General features: G+C 33.5%; 3 protein-coding genes and 1 long non-coding RNA gene across 6 annotated transcripts; all 4 read left to right on the top strand.

The window, feature by feature from the left end:
- The first annotated feature begins 1,089 nt into the window (after nt 1-1,089).
- On the top strand, nt 1,090-5,995 carry LOC107435376 (palmitoyl-acyl carrier protein thioesterase, chloroplastic). Its single transcript, XM_016046976.4, has 7 exons — nt 1,090-1,618; nt 2,538-3,075; nt 3,239-3,372; nt 4,198-4,311; nt 4,648-4,819; nt 4,923-4,991; nt 5,391-5,995. The coding sequence occupies exons 2-7, from the start codon at nt 2,584-2,586 to the stop codon at nt 5,655-5,657; spliced, it is 1,248 nt and encodes a 415-aa protein (XP_015902462.2). The 5' UTR covers nt 1,090-1,618; nt 2,538-2,583; the 3' UTR covers nt 5,658-5,995.
- A 2,625-nt stretch (nt 5,996-8,620) lies between these two features.
- On the top strand, nt 8,621-10,442 carry LOC107435378 (auxin-responsive protein IAA4). Of its 2 annotated transcripts, none has more exons than XM_048464987.2 (5): nt 8,621-9,152; nt 9,344-9,528; nt 9,688-9,790; nt 9,929-9,990; nt 10,133-10,442. In XM_048464987.2, the coding sequence occupies exons 1-5, from the start codon at nt 8,839-8,841 to the stop codon at nt 10,153-10,155; spliced, it is 687 nt and encodes a 228-aa protein (XP_048320944.2). In that variant the 5' UTR covers nt 8,621-8,838; the 3' UTR covers nt 10,156-10,442. The 2 variants fall into 2 exon arrangements, with proteins under 2 accessions (XP_048320944.2, XP_048320943.2); XM_048464986.2 differs by having other exon boundaries at nt 8,626-9,152; nt 10,115-10,442.
- A 1,679-nt stretch (nt 10,443-12,121) lies between these two features.
- Nucleotides 12,122-15,831, top strand: LOC107431717 (serine/threonine protein phosphatase 2A 57 kDa regulatory subunit B' kappa isoform). 2 transcript variants are annotated; one of them, XM_016042695.4, is made up of 4 exons: nt 12,122-12,533; nt 13,444-13,523; nt 13,818-14,986; nt 15,160-15,831. In XM_016042695.4, exons 2-4 carry the CDS (start codon nt 13,472-13,474, stop codon nt 15,517-15,519), a joined length of 1,581 nt encoding a protein of 526 aa, XP_015898181.1. In that variant the 5' UTR covers nt 12,122-12,533; nt 13,444-13,471; the 3' UTR covers nt 15,520-15,831. The 2 variants fall into 2 exon arrangements, with proteins under 2 accessions (XP_015898181.1, XP_015898182.1); XM_016042696.4 differs by lacking the exon at nt 13,444-13,523 and having other exon boundaries at nt 12,124-12,533.
- Nucleotides 15,832-16,580: 749 nt separating this feature from the next.
- Nucleotides 16,581-17,827, top strand: LOC107435379 (uncharacterized). Its single transcript, XR_007238402.2, has 2 exons — nt 16,581-17,293; nt 17,538-17,827. It is a non-coding gene; the product is annotated as an uncharacterized LOC107435379 (long non-coding RNA).
- The last annotated feature ends 137 nt before the right edge of the window (nt 17,828-17,964 follow it).

Here is a 17,964-nt window from a genome sequence, read left to right as displayed (position 1 = left end):
TTTTAAAAATCTAAATACAAATAAAGGTATTTACAATATTTAAAATATATATATATATATATTATTTGAAATATAAGTTAAATTTTAATGTTTAAATTTGTATAAATTATTAATAGGTTAATGAGTTGTTAATGGACTATACGATAATTTAGTGAATATGTTCAGATTTATTTATTATCACACAAAATCTTAACTAATAAATCTGAACTAGTAGCATTTAAGTTAACTAAGTTTAACATAAACAACATATGATACGATATGGACACCATTCAATATGACATACGGTTAAGTTTGCGAAATTTCAATAATCCAACTGGTACATATTATCTTTTAAGAAAATTGAATTAAAAAATATAGAATACATCCTTCCTTTTTTTTTTTTCTCATGATCTTAATTTTTATAACACTAGAGTCACCAATTAGTGTATCAAGTTATTTATTAAGCATATTATTATGTGATTAAATTATATTTAATTATATTTATTCTTTAAAATATTGATTTATTCATATATAAATGATATTAATATATTAACTAATCAAATAATATATATATATATATATATTTGATAGATAATTGATACCCATAGGAGGCACATATAATATTATTCAGCATAATTTCCCTCCCTAAATAAATTATTATTATTATTTTGTCTAACACGAATAACTTTGTTTTGTTTTATTGCGAAACATCTACACGAATCACAATGCATTTATGATAGGTCTCAATGTAAAATATAGAAAAACTCAGTAAAAATGTTTTGAGCAATAAATTGAAATAAAAATAAATTATCCAATTAATGAACTCTAAATAGCTACCAATTTAAAGGGCTACTTATTACACGGGGACATTACAGGCAGCCATGTAACGTCCAAATGTTTAAAATAAATAAATAAATAAATAATGAAGAAAGCTTCTTTAAAAGCTATCCACATTATTACTTTTTCAAAAGAGAGAAAAATACACAAAATTGACATTTGAAATTCATTTAATTAAAAAAAGAAAAGAAAAAGGTTAAGGCGGAAGAGGGGATAAAAAACAGAGAAAAAGGAGGGAAGAGGGGCAAAGGCGTAAATAAGAAGGGAGCAACGTTGGGAAATAGGAACTTTGAATGAAGAGGCGGGATAGCCAGGTGGAGTATATAGTAGAGAGAAGGTGGAGGCCAATTCCCCACCACCCACAAAACCGCTGGCCCTAAATTCTCTCCTTCTCTCTCTCTCTCTCTCTCTCTCTCTCTCTCCCTACTTTCGTTAAGCTCTTTGGAAAGAAACAGAAAGCGTCCTCCCCCAAAGAAGAAAAAAAAAAAATAAGGCAAAAAAAGGAGACACTCTGAGAAAGAAGAAAATTAGATCGCAAATCCTTATTTTCGTAACTTACAGGGTTTGCAGATCGGAAATGACGCATTAGCCCCTCCCTTTTTTGCTCAACTTTTTTTTTTTTTACCTCTTTTTCTTCTTCCTCCTTTTTTCCTTCAGATTTGTCGTTCCTCTCGTTTCTTGTTTCTTTATTTTTGGGTTGATTGATTGCCTGTTTGAGGTACGGACGCAGAGAGATTCTCCCATTCCGTATTGTTTTCGTCTCTGATCTGTGGGATTCCTTTTGTTTGCCGAGAAAGTTGAGGTAAAGACGATGGAATGGAGTCATGGTCATTTTTTTTTTTTTTCTCAGAAACTTGAATGTGTGAAATGGTTATGCCCACTCTGAGTTGAGCAGATGCTTTCCGTTTCTTTTTGCTCTTAAAGCAGAGATCTGTTTTCAGAACTTATAATTATATATTTTTTTTTGATTTTTCAAACATTTTTCACTCGTCAATCAAACGCCGGATAATCGGTTTCTTTTTGTGTTCGTAGTTATTTTGAAGTTTGGAGTTTTCGTTGTTTACTCCAATGTTTCATAAATTTGGTATTTGTTTATGAAATGCTTTGTAATCTGATCTTTGTTTTGCTACATGTAGGTCAAGTTCAGATCTGCCCTGATTTATTTTCAATTTACGAAGCGGCATTTTCATGTTTCTTTCTTTTAAACATTGAATTTACTAATGGTCGTCTTTCCTATACTTCTTCGTGCTTTGCAATTTCAAAAGTCATAGATTTTCTTCGTGGATAATGAAAAAGTTTTTGTTTTTGTAAATTCGCAAAATTGTATGATTTAAAGTGGAAAAACTCCAAACTTTTTAAGTGTCAAGTCTAGTTTTTATGCAAATAATTGTAATTTTTCTTAGAGACGTAGAAGGTAAATTTGTGAAGCTCCTGAAATGGCTCTATTTTTAGAAACTTTCAGATGAGAGCTTTCAATGGCTGTCAAACACATACTAACCATTTAGAAAGCATGCGCATTTTCGTGTTATATACCAATTGTGTTTTGTTGTAATCTTTGTTTTTCTTTATGCATTCAAAACCAATCAATCATATGACCTGGTTATTAGATGTCTTGCAGTTACTATGTGCTGGCCTTGTGATGCATTTTGCTAATGATGACTATCTTTTCGCCGAATTATTGTATATTTTGCACTAACGAGGTGGAAATTTATCCTTTTCAGTATTCTGCCTGGTACTCGGTCTGACTGATTTCTGGGTTTTGTCATCATGGTTGCTACTGCTGCTACTTCGTCATTTTTTCCTGTCTCTTCGCCATCTCCCGACTCTGCGGCGAGGAGCACCAAGCTTGGGACTGCAAGTGTAGGAGGCAAATTGAAATCTGGTTCAAGTGGTTTGCAGGTCAAGGCAAACGCCCAAGCCCCTCCTAAAATAAATGGTACTAATGTTGGTTTGGCAACTGCCGTGGAAGGTGTGAAGAGTGGGGAAGACATGCCATCGCCTCCTGCTCGGACTTTCATTAACCAGTTACCTGATTGGAGTATGCTTCTTGCTGCTATCACGACAATATTCTTGGCTGCTGAGAAGCAGTGGATGATGCTTGATTGGAAACCCAAGCGAGCTGACGTGCTCATGGACCCATTTGGTATAGGAAAAATTGTTCAGGATGGTCTTGTGTTCAGGCAGAACTTTTCAATTCGATCATATGAAATAGGTGCTGATCGTACGGCTTCTATAGAAACGTTGATGAATCATTTACAGGTGTGATAAGATATTCAATTATTTAGCTATTCATTTTGTTTCATATATATATATATATATTTATGTTTTCCCATATTTTTGTGAGATTTTATTAGAAAAAAATAGTTATTTATGCAATTAGTTTTCTTCTCCATGAACTTTGTTTGTTTCTGTTTGGCTGTAGGAAACAGCTCTTAATCATGTAAAGTGTGCTGGGCTTCTCGGTGATGGCTTCGGTTCAACGCCAGAGATGTCTAAGAAGAACCTGATTTGGGTGGTCACTAAAATGCAGGTTTTGGTAGATCGTTATCCAACTTGGTAAGTCAAAATTTCATGGATTTTGTTTGCCCTTCATGCATCAATTGTTTGACATCCCTTTATTATAGATATAAAAAACCTTCGTAGTTGAGAATTCTAGTTGGAATACATGATGCCTTCCTTGCAGAATAGGGTCAATGCTTAAGAAGTTCTATGTATAATTTTCTTTTAAGATGATGCAAAAGGAAAGGCTATAATTGTAGATATGAAAAGTTACAATATGAAAATGAATTCATATAAATTGATGGTGTGGGAACCATGCTTAGCTGGATACCAACCTAAACCATGATATCTGCTACAAGAACGTCATGATACTGTATGTATTTCTTTAGTGATTTTAAAGCTTTCACAATCTGGAACTCTACATAGTTCCTGGATGATCAGATCATAATCTTACCAATTAGAATTCTGATGATCTTGTTGGATCTCTCCTTCTCTTTGTCATTTAGATAAAGAATGTTATCCATTGACTCTGGATGGATCTTAGGCAAGAAACCAATAGTAAGCTGATGTTGTATTATTGACAGTTGAGTTGAAAAATTGTTTCAGAAGGAAGAGAAAAGCTTTGGTGCACATGCCAGCCACTGAGGGCTTCCCCAATAGAACTACGAGAATATTTGCTTCAGAGATTTTTTGTATCGTAACATGTATTGATATATCTTATCAGGGATAACCCAAAAAAAAAAAAAAAAATGCTTACTGAATCTTATGGATACAATGGAATATGATGATGCCTGGATGCTTAAGTGGATGCAATTCATAATTTTGGCAAGTATCTCGCTAGCGATATTAGAAATTGATGGGTTTATTACTCTTGGTTTGCAGGGGTGATGTTGTTCAAGTTGACACTTGGGTTAGTCAATCTGGAAAGAATGGTATGCGTCGCGATTGGATTATTCGTGATTGTGGAAGTGGCGACATTCTAACAAGAGCCTCTAGGTAGCTCTTTAGTTTTCCTTCTCTTGTGCCTTGTTATCTTTCAATTATACGTGTATGGGCAAAATATTGTCTAGTTATTAACACATGTTTTGTAAGATGTTTTATTGAGTAAGTTTTCATATAAGCTGGTAAATTTTGTGCTACATGTCTTGCATGGAAACAGTGAAATACACAATTATGTGCTTTTTTAATTCAAATATTCCTGTTTGTACGGCATTGTGAGATGTCCCTGGAATATGTGCAAGTACATATGAATTGGCAGTATGTTGTACCCTTGTGATTTTTCAGTCTATCATATGTGATCGATCAGATTTGTGTGGCTTGATGATTTTTCAGTGTTTGGGTGATGATGAACAAACTGACGAGGAAGTTATCCAAAATTCCGGAGGAAGTTCGGAGGGAAATAGAACCCTATTTTGTGAATTGTGCTCCTGTTGTGGAAGAAGATAGTAGAAAACTAACTAAGCTTGACAATGAGACCGCAGATTTTGTTCGTACTGGTTTATCTGTAAGTCAATTATCTTTGTAAGATAAGGCATTGTTAATTTCTTACATTCTTGATGCTGTTGATGTACTGGTTCCTAATTATGATGATTCTGTTACATATGCAGCCTAGATGGAGTGATTTAGATATTAACCAGCATGTTAACAATGTGAAGTACATTGGGTGGATCCTTGAGGTACACATTCTTCCATAAAAAATTATATTTTATTTTTAGTTTCCTCAATTCCTCTAGACAATAATGTCAGCCAGAATTATTTGGTCTGAATTGAGTAATGGCCTACTGGGTTGGGAACGTGACCAATATTGACAGGTCACATATTGGGCTTTCTTTGCCTAGAAAATCTCACAAGCTAGCAATAGCTGCATGAATACTGCCAAGTGAATATCTAGTTGGCTAGCTCTATGAGAACCAGTTGAACTTATATATTCACAAAATTGTCTTGCTTAGCATTCATTACATATATACGCTATATTGTAAACTTTAACATCTGTGATGAAGTATGGAACCTCATTAATTGAAACATAATGAAGTATGGAACCTCCTTAATTGAAACATGATGGTGCTTTATTACAGAGTGCTCCACTGGCAATGCTGGAGAGTCATGAGCTTTCTGCTCTGACTTTGGAGTACAGGAGAGAGTGTGTGAGGGACAGCGTGCTTCAGTCCCTGACTGCAGTTCCGAGTGCTGGCATTAGCAATTTAGTAAATTCTGGAATTGAATGCCAGCACTTGCTTCGATTTGAGGAGGGGGCGGAGATTGTGAGAGGGAGGACTGAATGGAGACCAAAGAAGGCCAAAAACAATGGGAATGCGGATCGGCACTCAGCAGAAACCGCATAGATGCTCTACTCAGAGAGTTCTTCCAGTAGTCTCCTTACTGTGTGTCCAATGCTGGTGCAGAATCCTGCTCATGTTTTTTGGATATTAGTATGTTTCTTCTCTCTCTCTCTCTCTCTCTATATATATATATATATATTCATTCAAAAAATAACAGAAATCAATACCATTGTAATTAGCCCTTTTTCCTACCGAAGTCCCTCACATGTGAGCCTGTCTGTAACTCTAATGTGACAAGACGGCCGATTTCGCTCCAAGGCCCACTAAGGTTTTTTTATTTTTTGGAGCTAGGATATTTAAATATGTCAAACGTATTCTATATATCCATTTTAATTTTATTTTTTTTTGTCGTTTTTAGCTGTGGATTATGATTCTTGAATGTAAATATGTATTTATATTTATTTATATTATTTGTAGTATAATAATAGTTGACCTCATATTACTGGCAAGAAAATCATTGGTTTTATCACTGTTACTGAATTCAGTCAAGGAATTTGGATTTTTTTTAATTATTATTACTATTATTTTTTTGCTTATAAATTGAAACAGATATTGACATGGAAGAAAGATTTTAAAATTATTATTATATATATATATATATTTAAAAAAAAAGGTGCTTTGCATTGGAAGTAGATCCTTGTCGGTTAGTGGAAAAAGAGACTTCGTAGCCAGCCCATGAATTCTGAAGAATCCAAGCGTCCATCTGATTATGGAGTTTACTAATTGGAAGTAGATAAGAGTGGTGGTGATCGTAATAAAATAAAATAAAATTTGGGAAATAAAAGAAGTGAATATTACGCAGTAGGAAGAAGAATTTTTCATTCTATATATACATATCTGAGAATGGTCATTGACCTATACTTTTACGACCTTTCCCATCCACAATGAAACGTCCTTGAGCTTTAAGAACGCCGCATTTGATGCTGAAGAAGAGCTTTAAATACTAAAGAATATTGTCTATAGTAGGGTACAAAATGATTATTAAAGGTCCAGCAATTTACCAGTGGTTATGAATAATAGTAACTGGTTGGGTAAAAAGGGTTCAATAATATATCTTGACAATGACACCCTAGCCTCTAGACAGACAAAGAAATGACCGACTCTGAAACAAAGTGTAAAAGGGGAAGAGGCTATCAATGCCATCCAATAAAGAAAGTAGTGGCATTTTGGTGGAGAACAACATTCATGTTATATATAAAACTACTTCAAAAATAAATAAATAAATAAAATAAAATAGAGTAAACAATTGGATAAAATAATCAGTGCAACGAATCGTTAATTAAGTGCATGAACACTAGACGACCAAGTAATAAATTCCAAGAATGATTGGATTAATTAGGGAAGTAAATACTTGTTGAACATATGCATTGCACTTAAAAAGAAAATCATATATTATTATTATTATTAAAAAAAAAAAAAGCTATTACTTCAGTTTACGCTAATTAAAGCCCATGGTTTTTCATGAAAAGTTTTGACTGTTGCTAGTAATGAATCATGTGCACATAAACAAGTCCACCGAGGCCCAACATGAGATGACGATACTTCACATGATTAGGTCTCTCTATCTCTCACGCTCTACCACTTTTATCCATTGAACAAATTTTATTACCACCAAATTCAAATTTATTAATATTTTAAATTCAATGAATGAATATTAATAAAATAGTTATTTTCTCTTTTTAGATCGTTTCTTTGGATGGTTGGATTTGTTTGGAATTTGCATTTTAATGTAACCTGAGATAAAAAACCTCGTGTGCGGTTTATCGGTTTTGCGGTGATAACGGCAGTATTTTGACGGTCGTCCACACAGGTTTGCTTTTTTATTTTTTAATAAGTTTTATTAGTGTGAGTATATTAGCGGGAGAGGAGAGCGACACGTTGCCGACATTCCAACACTGTCACATGCTCTGTACCCTTCTCAGATTGAACCACTTAGATTAGACTTCTCCGTTTTCTTAAATTCGTGAAATAGTAAAAAAAAATAATAAATAATAATAATAAATAAATAAATAAAGACATCCAATCATGTGTCACAGCCTCATGGGGTTGGTCTATTTTTATACGTGGTGAGATTTTATTGGTTGTTTTTATATAAAGTTTAATATTTTTCCCTTTACTTACAGAAAACTAATTTTTGGAATAAAAATTAGAATCAAATTAAAGATAAAAATAATTTTGTCGAAGATTTATCGTGAATTTCCCTGTGGGATATTAAATTTAGGTGGGGGTTGGGCAACATTAATAAGAGTATGTAGTAAGTAGGTTTTTGTGGTGAAAAAGAAATGGATGTTACATATACCAGCATTACAAGTTATTGTGACCTACCAAGGCTACAGTACCGTACTTGAGTCCTTCAACGTTAAGACCGGGTTGGGAGTGAGTGACCATCAATTTACTTGGACTTGAAGAGTAAAAGATCCCCACCGTCTGATCTTTTTAGTTACTGCTAAATCAGCAACCGAAACGATAGAAAAACTAATCTCTCACTCTCTGTCTCTCAAAAAGGAGTGTAATTTTGTTTTTTCTGGAATTGGCACAGCTAAATATCGACATCAATTATATTGAAAGTAACACAGAGAATATTACCAAACACACACACACACATTTATATACATATATATTTATAGTTTTCTTTGAATTCACTTAATCAATTTGTCAAATCAAATTGGATATACATATTGTTGACAATGACATAGAAAAAAAGATTAAGAAACAAAAAATAACAAATAAGAAAAGAAAAAAAAACCATATATATATTGAAATGACTAAATGTACACTAGTAAATTAAACAGTATAAATATGGAGCAGTGGCAATGTGGCATATATAATGATATATATAATACCCAGAGAGACAGAAAGTGGCATGAATTGGATGTACCGACAAAGGGCCCAAATCTAAATGCATGTGCCGTCAAAAGCGTGCATGCATTGCCAATCGTAGTCTCCGATTCAACGCATACGTACACGTTGCTTCATCCCCATTGGTTGGTTATATATACATATATACATATATATATATATATATATGTGTGTGTGTGTGTGTGTGTGTGTGTGTGCATCTACAAGGAAAAAGAGTCGGGCCACTGCTAGCACATTCACAGTTTCACGCACATACACACAGAGAATAAAAATTGGAAGAAGAAGAAGTGGTGTTAGCTAGAGATCGATATTCAGATTGGTCTTTATGCCACGGCTATCTCAAATCACCACCAACAGCATGGCTTTCAGCGATACCGAACTCACTTTGGGACTACCAGGTTGTGATAATAACGGCTGCTTCAGGAGCAACAACCCTGGAAGTGGCTCTAGAAGCTCCACTAAGCGAGCTTTCCTTGAGACCGTTGACCATCATCATCACCATCTTGATCATGACCATTATGATCTTGACAATAGAAGCTCTACCACTGCCTGCAGTAAATCTAGTAGCAAAGTTGATGATAATAATGACTATGAGTTGCAAGACCAAGTCTCCCCTGCAAGGAAAGCCACACCTTCAAAGTAAGCCAATAAACCATTTGCACTGCATCGCAATTTTTAGTAAAATCAGAATATCGTAATGCAAAAATGTTTATATAATATATATATATATATATGTATATGTATATTATATGTAGTTGTAAGAGTGAGTCAACAGCGGCATTTTTTAGTGATAATTAATATGCGTGGTTTAATTGCTGTAATGGATGAAGGGCTCAGGTGATTGGGTGGCCACCGGTGAGGTCGTCAAGGAAGAAGGTAATGGAGAATGGCAAGTACGTGAAGGTGGCGGCGGATGGAGCAGCCTATCTACGAAAAGTAGACTTGGAGATGTACGATTCTTATGAGCAGCTACTCAAAGCCTTGGACAAAATGCTTGCCTGCTTCACGAACCAAGGTACGTAATTAGTTCAACATTTAATTACAACGAATTAAGTTTATTTTCTTCTAATAATTGTGTTACCACATATATTGTTGTTGGTCATCAATCAGTTCCTACTAAATTTGGTAATTTATTATGTGTTATAAAAAATTGTGGGTTAAATTATATGATTAGGAAACTATATGGAGCAAAGCAAAGCAGTGAAAGGAATGGAATATGTGCCAACTTATGAGGACAGGGATGGCGACTTGATGTTAGTTGGAGACGTTCCTTGGAAGTAAGTTTTATTTAATTTCCTTAATTATAATTAATTAATTACTCCAAATATTTATATATATATATATATATATATACATATATATATTATGATTATCATTTAATTAAGCAGCTGTTTTGGTCTTTGAATGGCATACAGAATGTTCATAGAATCATGCAAGCGTATCAGATTGATGAAAAGTTCAGAGGTTGTTGGCTTAGGTAGGTTTACCTGTAATTAATATATATAAATACGTACAGAGTAATATTTCCAAATATTATGTGACTTAATTCTTTAATTAATTTTACATTAGTTGAATGTTCATAAAAATTGACCATTTTCCAGCTCCTGTGACTTCTCCAGAATGCACAAGTACTAGGAATTGAAGACGACCCAAAAAAGTTTTGTTAGCGTGTGTACATATAAATGAAGCCTGCAATGAAGCTTTTCTTTGTTTGGAAGATGCATGTAGTAAATTAATGAGAGAATAAGTAATAGATTGAAAATAATAATAATTGAGAGAGGAACATATGTATCCTGCTGATTCTACTTTTTGTCCTTTCTATTTTCATTCGTTGTCTTAATAATTTGTTAGTTTACTGAAATCAATTAACTTTGCTTGTGCGGTTGATTAATATATATATTTATTTTACATTTGGTTTTGTAAATTATAACCAAAGCTTCCAAAGATTAATTTTGAAAAATTAAATTTTTTGAACCATATCAGCTAAAACAAGTGCACTAACTTTGCTGGATTATAACAACAAATTAATTAATAAAATTTCGTTTCTTTAAAAGATGAACTAATGCCATATATATATATATATATATATGTACATATAAACTTACATAAGGATCCATCTACAGAGGATGGACATGACAAATTTTCTGCTTAATTAATTACTGCTCATGAGCATACTTTTTTTCAAGAAATTAATTAACAATTCTGTTATTTATTAATATTATATTAGATCATAAATATACAACTCAAAGGAAAATAGCTTCTCTATCAAAAGAAGAAAGGGCAAAAAAAAAAAAAAAAAAAAAAAGGAAAATAGCTTCTTCTTTTCTTTTTTCTTTTTTTCTGAAATTTATGGACTTTTTAAATTCACACTTAAAAGACAGTACGTAATCTTGCCTTTAAGAAAAGTTGCTTTTTGACTAAGTTGAGACATTCATGATGCCTCACTAGCAACCCAAATTTGATAAATCAAGTCCTGAAACAATGTATCATCATATTGAAATTATCAAACATCAACAACTGTGTTTCCCAAATAAATAAACAAATTTTAATTAAGATGTCAAATTACTTTACACCATTTAATTAAGTACTTTTGCATTTGGTCATTGTTCAGGTATGTAAGCTTTCTCGATTAGGTAATAGTTTTATCAAATTATCTAGTTGAATCAGGCCGCCAATAGTTTTTATTATGAAAAAAAAAAAAAAGAAAATTAATTCTATAGAACAATAGACTTATAGCATAATATATCGTTTAATGTTACATATGTTATATTATATATTAGTCTTTTGAAGAAATTCATTTAGGATGATTTTAATTATATAATTAAGTGGAAATGCCGGCCACCAAATAACCCTAAACAAAAAAGTCCACGATACTATATTTTAATATAAATATGTATATATAGTAAATCAAAATGTATATTAAATCATAGATTATTATAAATTTCACCGTCACTGTTAAATTCAAGCTTTTAGTATTGGGTATATATTAGAAAAGAAAAATAAAAACTACAAACCAAGATATACATATTCTAAAAGTATAACATACTATCATTTTCAAATCTATCCATTGTTATTCTTGATGTTTGGGCAATATCATTTATTTGTTTTGTTAATTAAACCAAAATTTTCATTGGGATTGAGGTCTGATAAGCTGCGTTTATTTGTTATTTTGGATCAAAATGAATTTAACTGGGTCCTACCTATTTTTTCTTTTTTCTTTTTCTTTTTTTTTGGGGATTTTAATTAAACAGCATTAAAGCTGATATGTAATAACCAAAAGGGGCAACACCATATGACAAAACTGGTGCTTTATGAAGCTCGAATAGTCAAATACCGAGAAACATACAAGTTTGGTACATGGTACTAGTCACTGGTCAGCTGCTTTGGATGCCCCACAGAACCACCAGCGCAATAAAAGGCAATTTTACTGAAGCTCAATGAATCCAATTGAGATCTAAATGCTGCCCACCCAAACACAGCCTGACAATATTCTGACTATTTTTTTTTTTTTTTTCTTTTTCTCTCCCACCAAAAGTCTCTTCAAGTTTTTTTTTTTTTTTTTTTTTTAAGTTTATATATATACATATATATATTTCATTTTTTTTTAATAATGGAAATAAAATAATAAGACTTTTTTTCAAATGATAATTTTCTTTACCTTCTGTTGGTGGAGGCTGGTACCTGCAATTCTCAGAAAATGCCACACCGCTTATTCTCTTCAATCGAGGACCTCTTATTGAACTTCCATCGCCATGGAGGTCCAAATCCAACATAAAGGGACTGAGAGATCAATATCAGATCAAAAAGATAAAACTTCACACCCAAACGCGGCCCTTTTTAGCCCAGTGTTTGATTTTAAAGTGAAATGCTTTCTCACTCAAAAAAAGAAAGTAACAAAAAAAAAAAAGAGACATTATGGCAATTTTGAGGTTATCATGAGCTCCTTCTTCTTTGCTTCTTACCTCAGCTAAAGCTTTCTCTTTTTGTCCTTCACTCATACCCAGCAGCTCAAGAAATCAGGTCTCTTTCTTCTCTCTTTCTCATTCTCTATCTGAATGCTCAGTTTAAGCTATAACCTTCACATATAGATTTCATTTCCATTTCTGTTTCTTGAAAATCTAAAGTAGAATATATGCATTGTGGAGATCATGGATTAGTTTGTGTCAAAATTGGTGCTTTGTTTAATTATGTTCTGGGGTTGGTCAGTCTAATATCTGCGGGTATGGTGTAGATCCTTGGTATTGTTCTATCTTATTGTCATTTTTGAGTCTCAGATCTGGCTTTCTATTAACTTATTGACTGCGATGAGAAAAAAAATGCCTTTTCTTCAGTATTTAAAGTAAGAGTAGTCTTGTAATTTTATTAAAGAATAATTTCTTTCTTTTTAAGAAAGAAAAGTTGCTGTAAGTTTGATCTGGGTACACCATATGTTGGACAATGCCCATTTCAAATTCAGAAAATTATACCGTTTTACTGACCGAGGAATTAATAGGTGTGATTCATAGGCTTTCTTTTTCAATTATTTTTTTTCCCAATTTTTATTTTGTTGAGGGAATTGAATGCTATAGGTTTGTAGAGAAACTTGTTCATAAATTGCAATCGTTAGATTCCTATGGATAACCACTTTCTGAAATTCAAGATGCTTTAATCACTACGATTTACAACTGGTGAACTGAATGAAGATTGAATTCCTAATCTATATTTGGTGGAGGGTCTCTTACAGCTGATTCTACAAATTTGTAATGTTGTCTTCGATAGTGTATCTCAATGCTTGCTGTCTTCCTCTCTGCTTCAAGAAGTGTATATAGGAACTTTCCTATTTTTGACCAGCCTGACCAAACAAACTTGTTAACTTTGTTCCCTTCAATCTTCTCTTTATAACGTGTCATCATCATTTCCATTTTTGGAGTTACAAAAGTTTTGATCGCAGATTTTCCAATTTGGCATTTTTCGACATCATGAATCTCAATGGCACTTCTGGTTACTACACACGGTTTGAAGAATTGTTTGGTAACTATAGACTTAGCGATTGAAATTGCATATTTCTAAAAGAATTCTAATAAATGTTTTTGTTTGACAGAGTAGTGATATGTATATATTGTTACCTGTCATTGCAAGATAATGACCGGAGTGAAATGAATCTAAGAGAGAAAGTTGAAAAAATAATCAAAAAAACAAAAAAATGCTGTAGCATTTTCTTCTCAGCACTTAATTCTGTTCATTCTTATCCTTTTCTCAACAATATTTCTTTACAATTATTTTAAAAGTACGTTAATTGAAGAAACTGCAATGCCATTGATCCAGGCAACAGGACTCCAACCATGCTGAAGCAAATTCTTAGCAAACTCCCTAGAAAGTTGCCAAAATCAGACTCGTTAGATTCCACAGGAAGTGATGCTGGCAGCAATACTTCCAATTTAAGTAATGGATTCCAATGTACAATTGGTGGGAGTTCTTTCTCAAGCAAATTAAATGTTGTTAAACGGGTGTCTTCCGTAGTCTTCCCAGCAAGCATTGCAGCTGGAGTGGAGGCAGTGGAACCCCATCTATCCTTTAAGGATGTCTCAAATCAACAGAAACAGAGTTTGTTTATTAGCAAGTTGAATCTCTGCTGTGATGTCACCGATTTCAATGATACAGCTAAGCAAGATCTTAAGCGGGAAACCTTGATTGAGCTTGTTGATTTTATTTCTTCTGGATCCACGAAGTTCGCAGAACCAGCAATTTCTGCAATGTGTAAAATGTGTGCTATCAACCTGTTTAGAGTTTTCCCACCAAAGTTTCGCTCCAATTGCAGTGGCGGTGAAACAGAAGATGAAGAACCAGTGTTTGATCCTGCTTGGTCTTATCTTCAAATTGTCTATGATCTACTCCTTCGGTTTGTGAGCATTACTTCACTTGACACAAAGGTGGCAAAGAAATACATTGATCATTCTTTTATTTTGAGATTACTTGACCTCTTTGATTCTGAGGACCCAAGAGAAAGAGACTGTTTGAAAACAATTCTGCATAGAATTTATGGAAAATTCATGGTACACAGGCCTTTTATACGAAAGGCTGTCAGCAATGTGATCTATCGTTTTGTTTTTGAAACCGAACGGCATAATGGGATTGCTGAGCTGTTGGAGATTTTTGGCAGTGTAATTAGTGGCTTTGCTTTGCCATTGAAGGAGGAACACAAGATCTTTTTGTGGAGGGCTCTGATTCCTCTACACAAACCAAAATCTGTGGGCGTTTATCATCAAAGGTTAACATATTGTGTTGTACAGTTTATAGAAAAGGATCCAAAGTTGGCCAGTTCTGTGATAAAAGGGCTATTGAAATACTGGCCAGTAACAAATAGCCAGAAGGAGTTGATGTTTTTAAGTGAATTGGAAGAGATTTTGGAAATGACCAGCATGGCTGAGTTCCAAAAGATAATGGTTCCCCTATTTCGACGAATAGGATACTGCCTCAACAGCTCCCATTACCAGGTAACAATTCTGTTGTATTTCTTTTTTGGTTTTTATAATACAAAATTGCCATCAAAGTTTAATTGATATCTTTGTCCTTTTTGTTTCTGTTGATAAATATGCAATGAGCAACCGCATATGACAGGGATTGTATAATTGGTTAAAGTGTTGATTTTTCTTCCCTTATGTCCCAGGTGGCTGAACGAGCCCACTTAGTGTGGAATAACGAGCACATCCTTAATCTTGTTACACATAACCACCAGGTGATTCTTCCACTTGTCTATGCAGCTTTAGAGCGCAATACCCGGAATCATTGGAACCAAGCAGTGCTCAACTTGACACTGAACGTGAAGAAGATTTTCTATGACATAGACGAGGAGTTAGTACTTGCCTGCCAATGTAAGTTGGAGGAGGAAGAATCGAAGTTAATTGCTGCAGCCGAGAAGCGAAGATTAACATGGGAACGCCTGGAAATTGCTGCTGCTGGTCTACAACCTCCAGCTGGTAACTTTTTAGTCCCTCCAAAGCCTGCTACATGCTCTGTTGCCTGCTAATTTCTTAAGTAACAGCGTGTGGGAAGCAAATCGAAGTCATAAAACGTGACCTCCCTAATTGCAGAATCAAAATTTTGGTTCTTGAATGATTAAGTTTGGCAAACAAAAAAAAAAAAAAAAAAAAAAAAATCAAAGTGTTTGTTAGTGCTTGCATGTTTTGTTAAATTGTATTGATGTTCCGCTGCCTTGAGGTCGCTAAATGCGCCCTTTCGCTTGCAAATTGTGTTTATCGACATCTCTTGTATATTTCACCCAAATGTCTGTTTGTTCTTATATATATATATATATATATATGTTCTAAGTTGTATTTTATCTCCTTGTTAAGAAATGGTGATCGTACTTATGAATATTCAAGCCACTGGCTTTTTTCTATGGGGAAGGTCAAAGCTGTATGGTAAAGATTTCCTCTAAAGGATAACGTTTTCAAGGTTGGACAGTTAGAGGCAAAGTTCTGTAGTGCTTCTTGGCAAACAAAATTTTGAGAGTTTCAAGCTCAATTGGAAGTAAGTTACAAGGACTGGGTGAAAGTTGTTTTCTTTTGAGTCCTTAGTCAGTTTGTGGTCAATTCCAAGGCAAAAGCCTTATCGTCATGAAATTATATGTAATAATGCAGTGAATGATTATTGCTTGTAGTGGTAAGGTACTCCAAACACAGAGGAATCCAATGCCCTTTTTTTTTTTTTTTTTTTGGTTCTTGGGGTAATAGATCCAATACCTTTCTTGGATCATGAGTGAGAGAGAGTCCACATGCAGCATTGGAAACCAGAAAGGGACATTATTTATAATCTTAATCAGGACCTACAATGTCTACGTCTAAATGTTCAATCAACTATAAATTTTTCCCTTCCTAGAATAGAACTATTTTTTATAATCATATTCAACAAATGTATAAAACCAGTTTTTATTTAACTAAACGAATTCACAAACAAATGTCAAATTTGTACTATTTTTACAGTTTGAAAAATATATTTTTGTCCTGACACAGAAAAATAACAAATAGAAAAACAAATTAATTGACAACTAAATGAAGAACCTTTGAAGTTTCAATGACAAGTGGAAGATTAAACGTGTATCACGGGGGAGGGGGCTTGAGGCCATGATGACATTGACTCCAAGTATGAAATATCCTTTGAGAGAGTAGACAAATAAAATAATAAAAATAAAAATAAGAACGGAAATTGATATTTCTCTGTCCAACATGATCTGGCCTGTTTTGTTTTTTTCGTTATGCCGATTTCCATTTATTTAATTATTAATACATCCACCACACCCCATTATTGCCTATAAAAATCAGCCACCTACCTCCAAGAAAAGCTCTCAAATAAAATAAAATAAATAAATAACAAAAATAATAAACGAGGTGTGTATCTGTATGAGATCATTGAGATGTCGTGGATGCGTTAAACGTGTTTAATAAGATAATATGAGAAAGACCAACCAATTGGATTAAGCTCTCAGTCCATGTTACACAAAGCGTTGAAGAAATCAATGATTTTAATGACACCTTACACCTTGGGGTTTCCTCGCTTCCTCCTCTCCATCTGTCTTTTTGTATATTAAAGCACTGCACTACTACTTTGTCCGCTAACTTTAGAAGTCCACTCTGATTCTGTGTGTTTTTCTGTCTGGTGAGAGAAAGAAAGAAAGGAGAGAAAATGTATGCTCCTCCTGAGTACCAACAAGCGTCGTACGTTGATCATGTTAGACATCATGTTGATCATGTTAGACATCATGTTCAACAGCGACACGAGGAAAAAGGCTGCCTCTATGCTTGGTTTGTATAAATTACCTGTTTTGTTTTGTTACCGCATCCTTCTTAGAGCTGTTGTCGTCGTTGTTTTTTCATTTTTTCATTATTATATATATATATATATTTTTTTTTATGCACGAAAATCTGTAAAACTATTTCCTTTTATATATAATATGTATATGTATTCTATTGTTTATGATAAGTTCTGATTCCTTTCTCATATATGTTTCATTTGGTTTTTTTTTGTTTTACTTTTACTCGTTTGCAGTTTGTTCGCGCTGTGTTGCTGCTTCTGTTGCTTTGAGACTTGCGAATGCTGTTTGGATACTCTTTTCTGTTGCTGCTAGAGACGGCCATCTGATTTTGATGGACAAAAATAAGTAAAATAAATACGTAAAAGTTAAACTCTATTATTGCTGATATATAATAGAGCTCATGTTTGTAAGGACATATGGGTCTGTAAAAGAGAAGACAGTTCATGGTAGATTCCATCCTCTGTATCCTCTTTTATTGTTGTTATTATTGTTATTTTTGAATAAAAGATAAGAATTAGCTTAATCATTTTATCTCCCCTCTACTTTTTCTGTGCATAAATCAAATCCATCATCTTTGCTGTAAAATTCTACATAATTGTTGTAGACATAATGGACATGCTCATCATATAGAAACCAAGTAATATTAGAACCACTAAGTGC

Source organism: Ziziphus jujuba, chromosome 11 (assembly GCF_031755915.1).
Source record: "Ziziphus jujuba cultivar Dongzao chromosome 11, ASM3175591v1".
Lineage (NCBI taxonomy): Eukaryota > Viridiplantae > Streptophyta > Magnoliopsida > Rosales > Rhamnaceae > Ziziphus > Ziziphus jujuba.
This window is presented reverse-complemented; position numbering and strand designations above follow the sequence as displayed.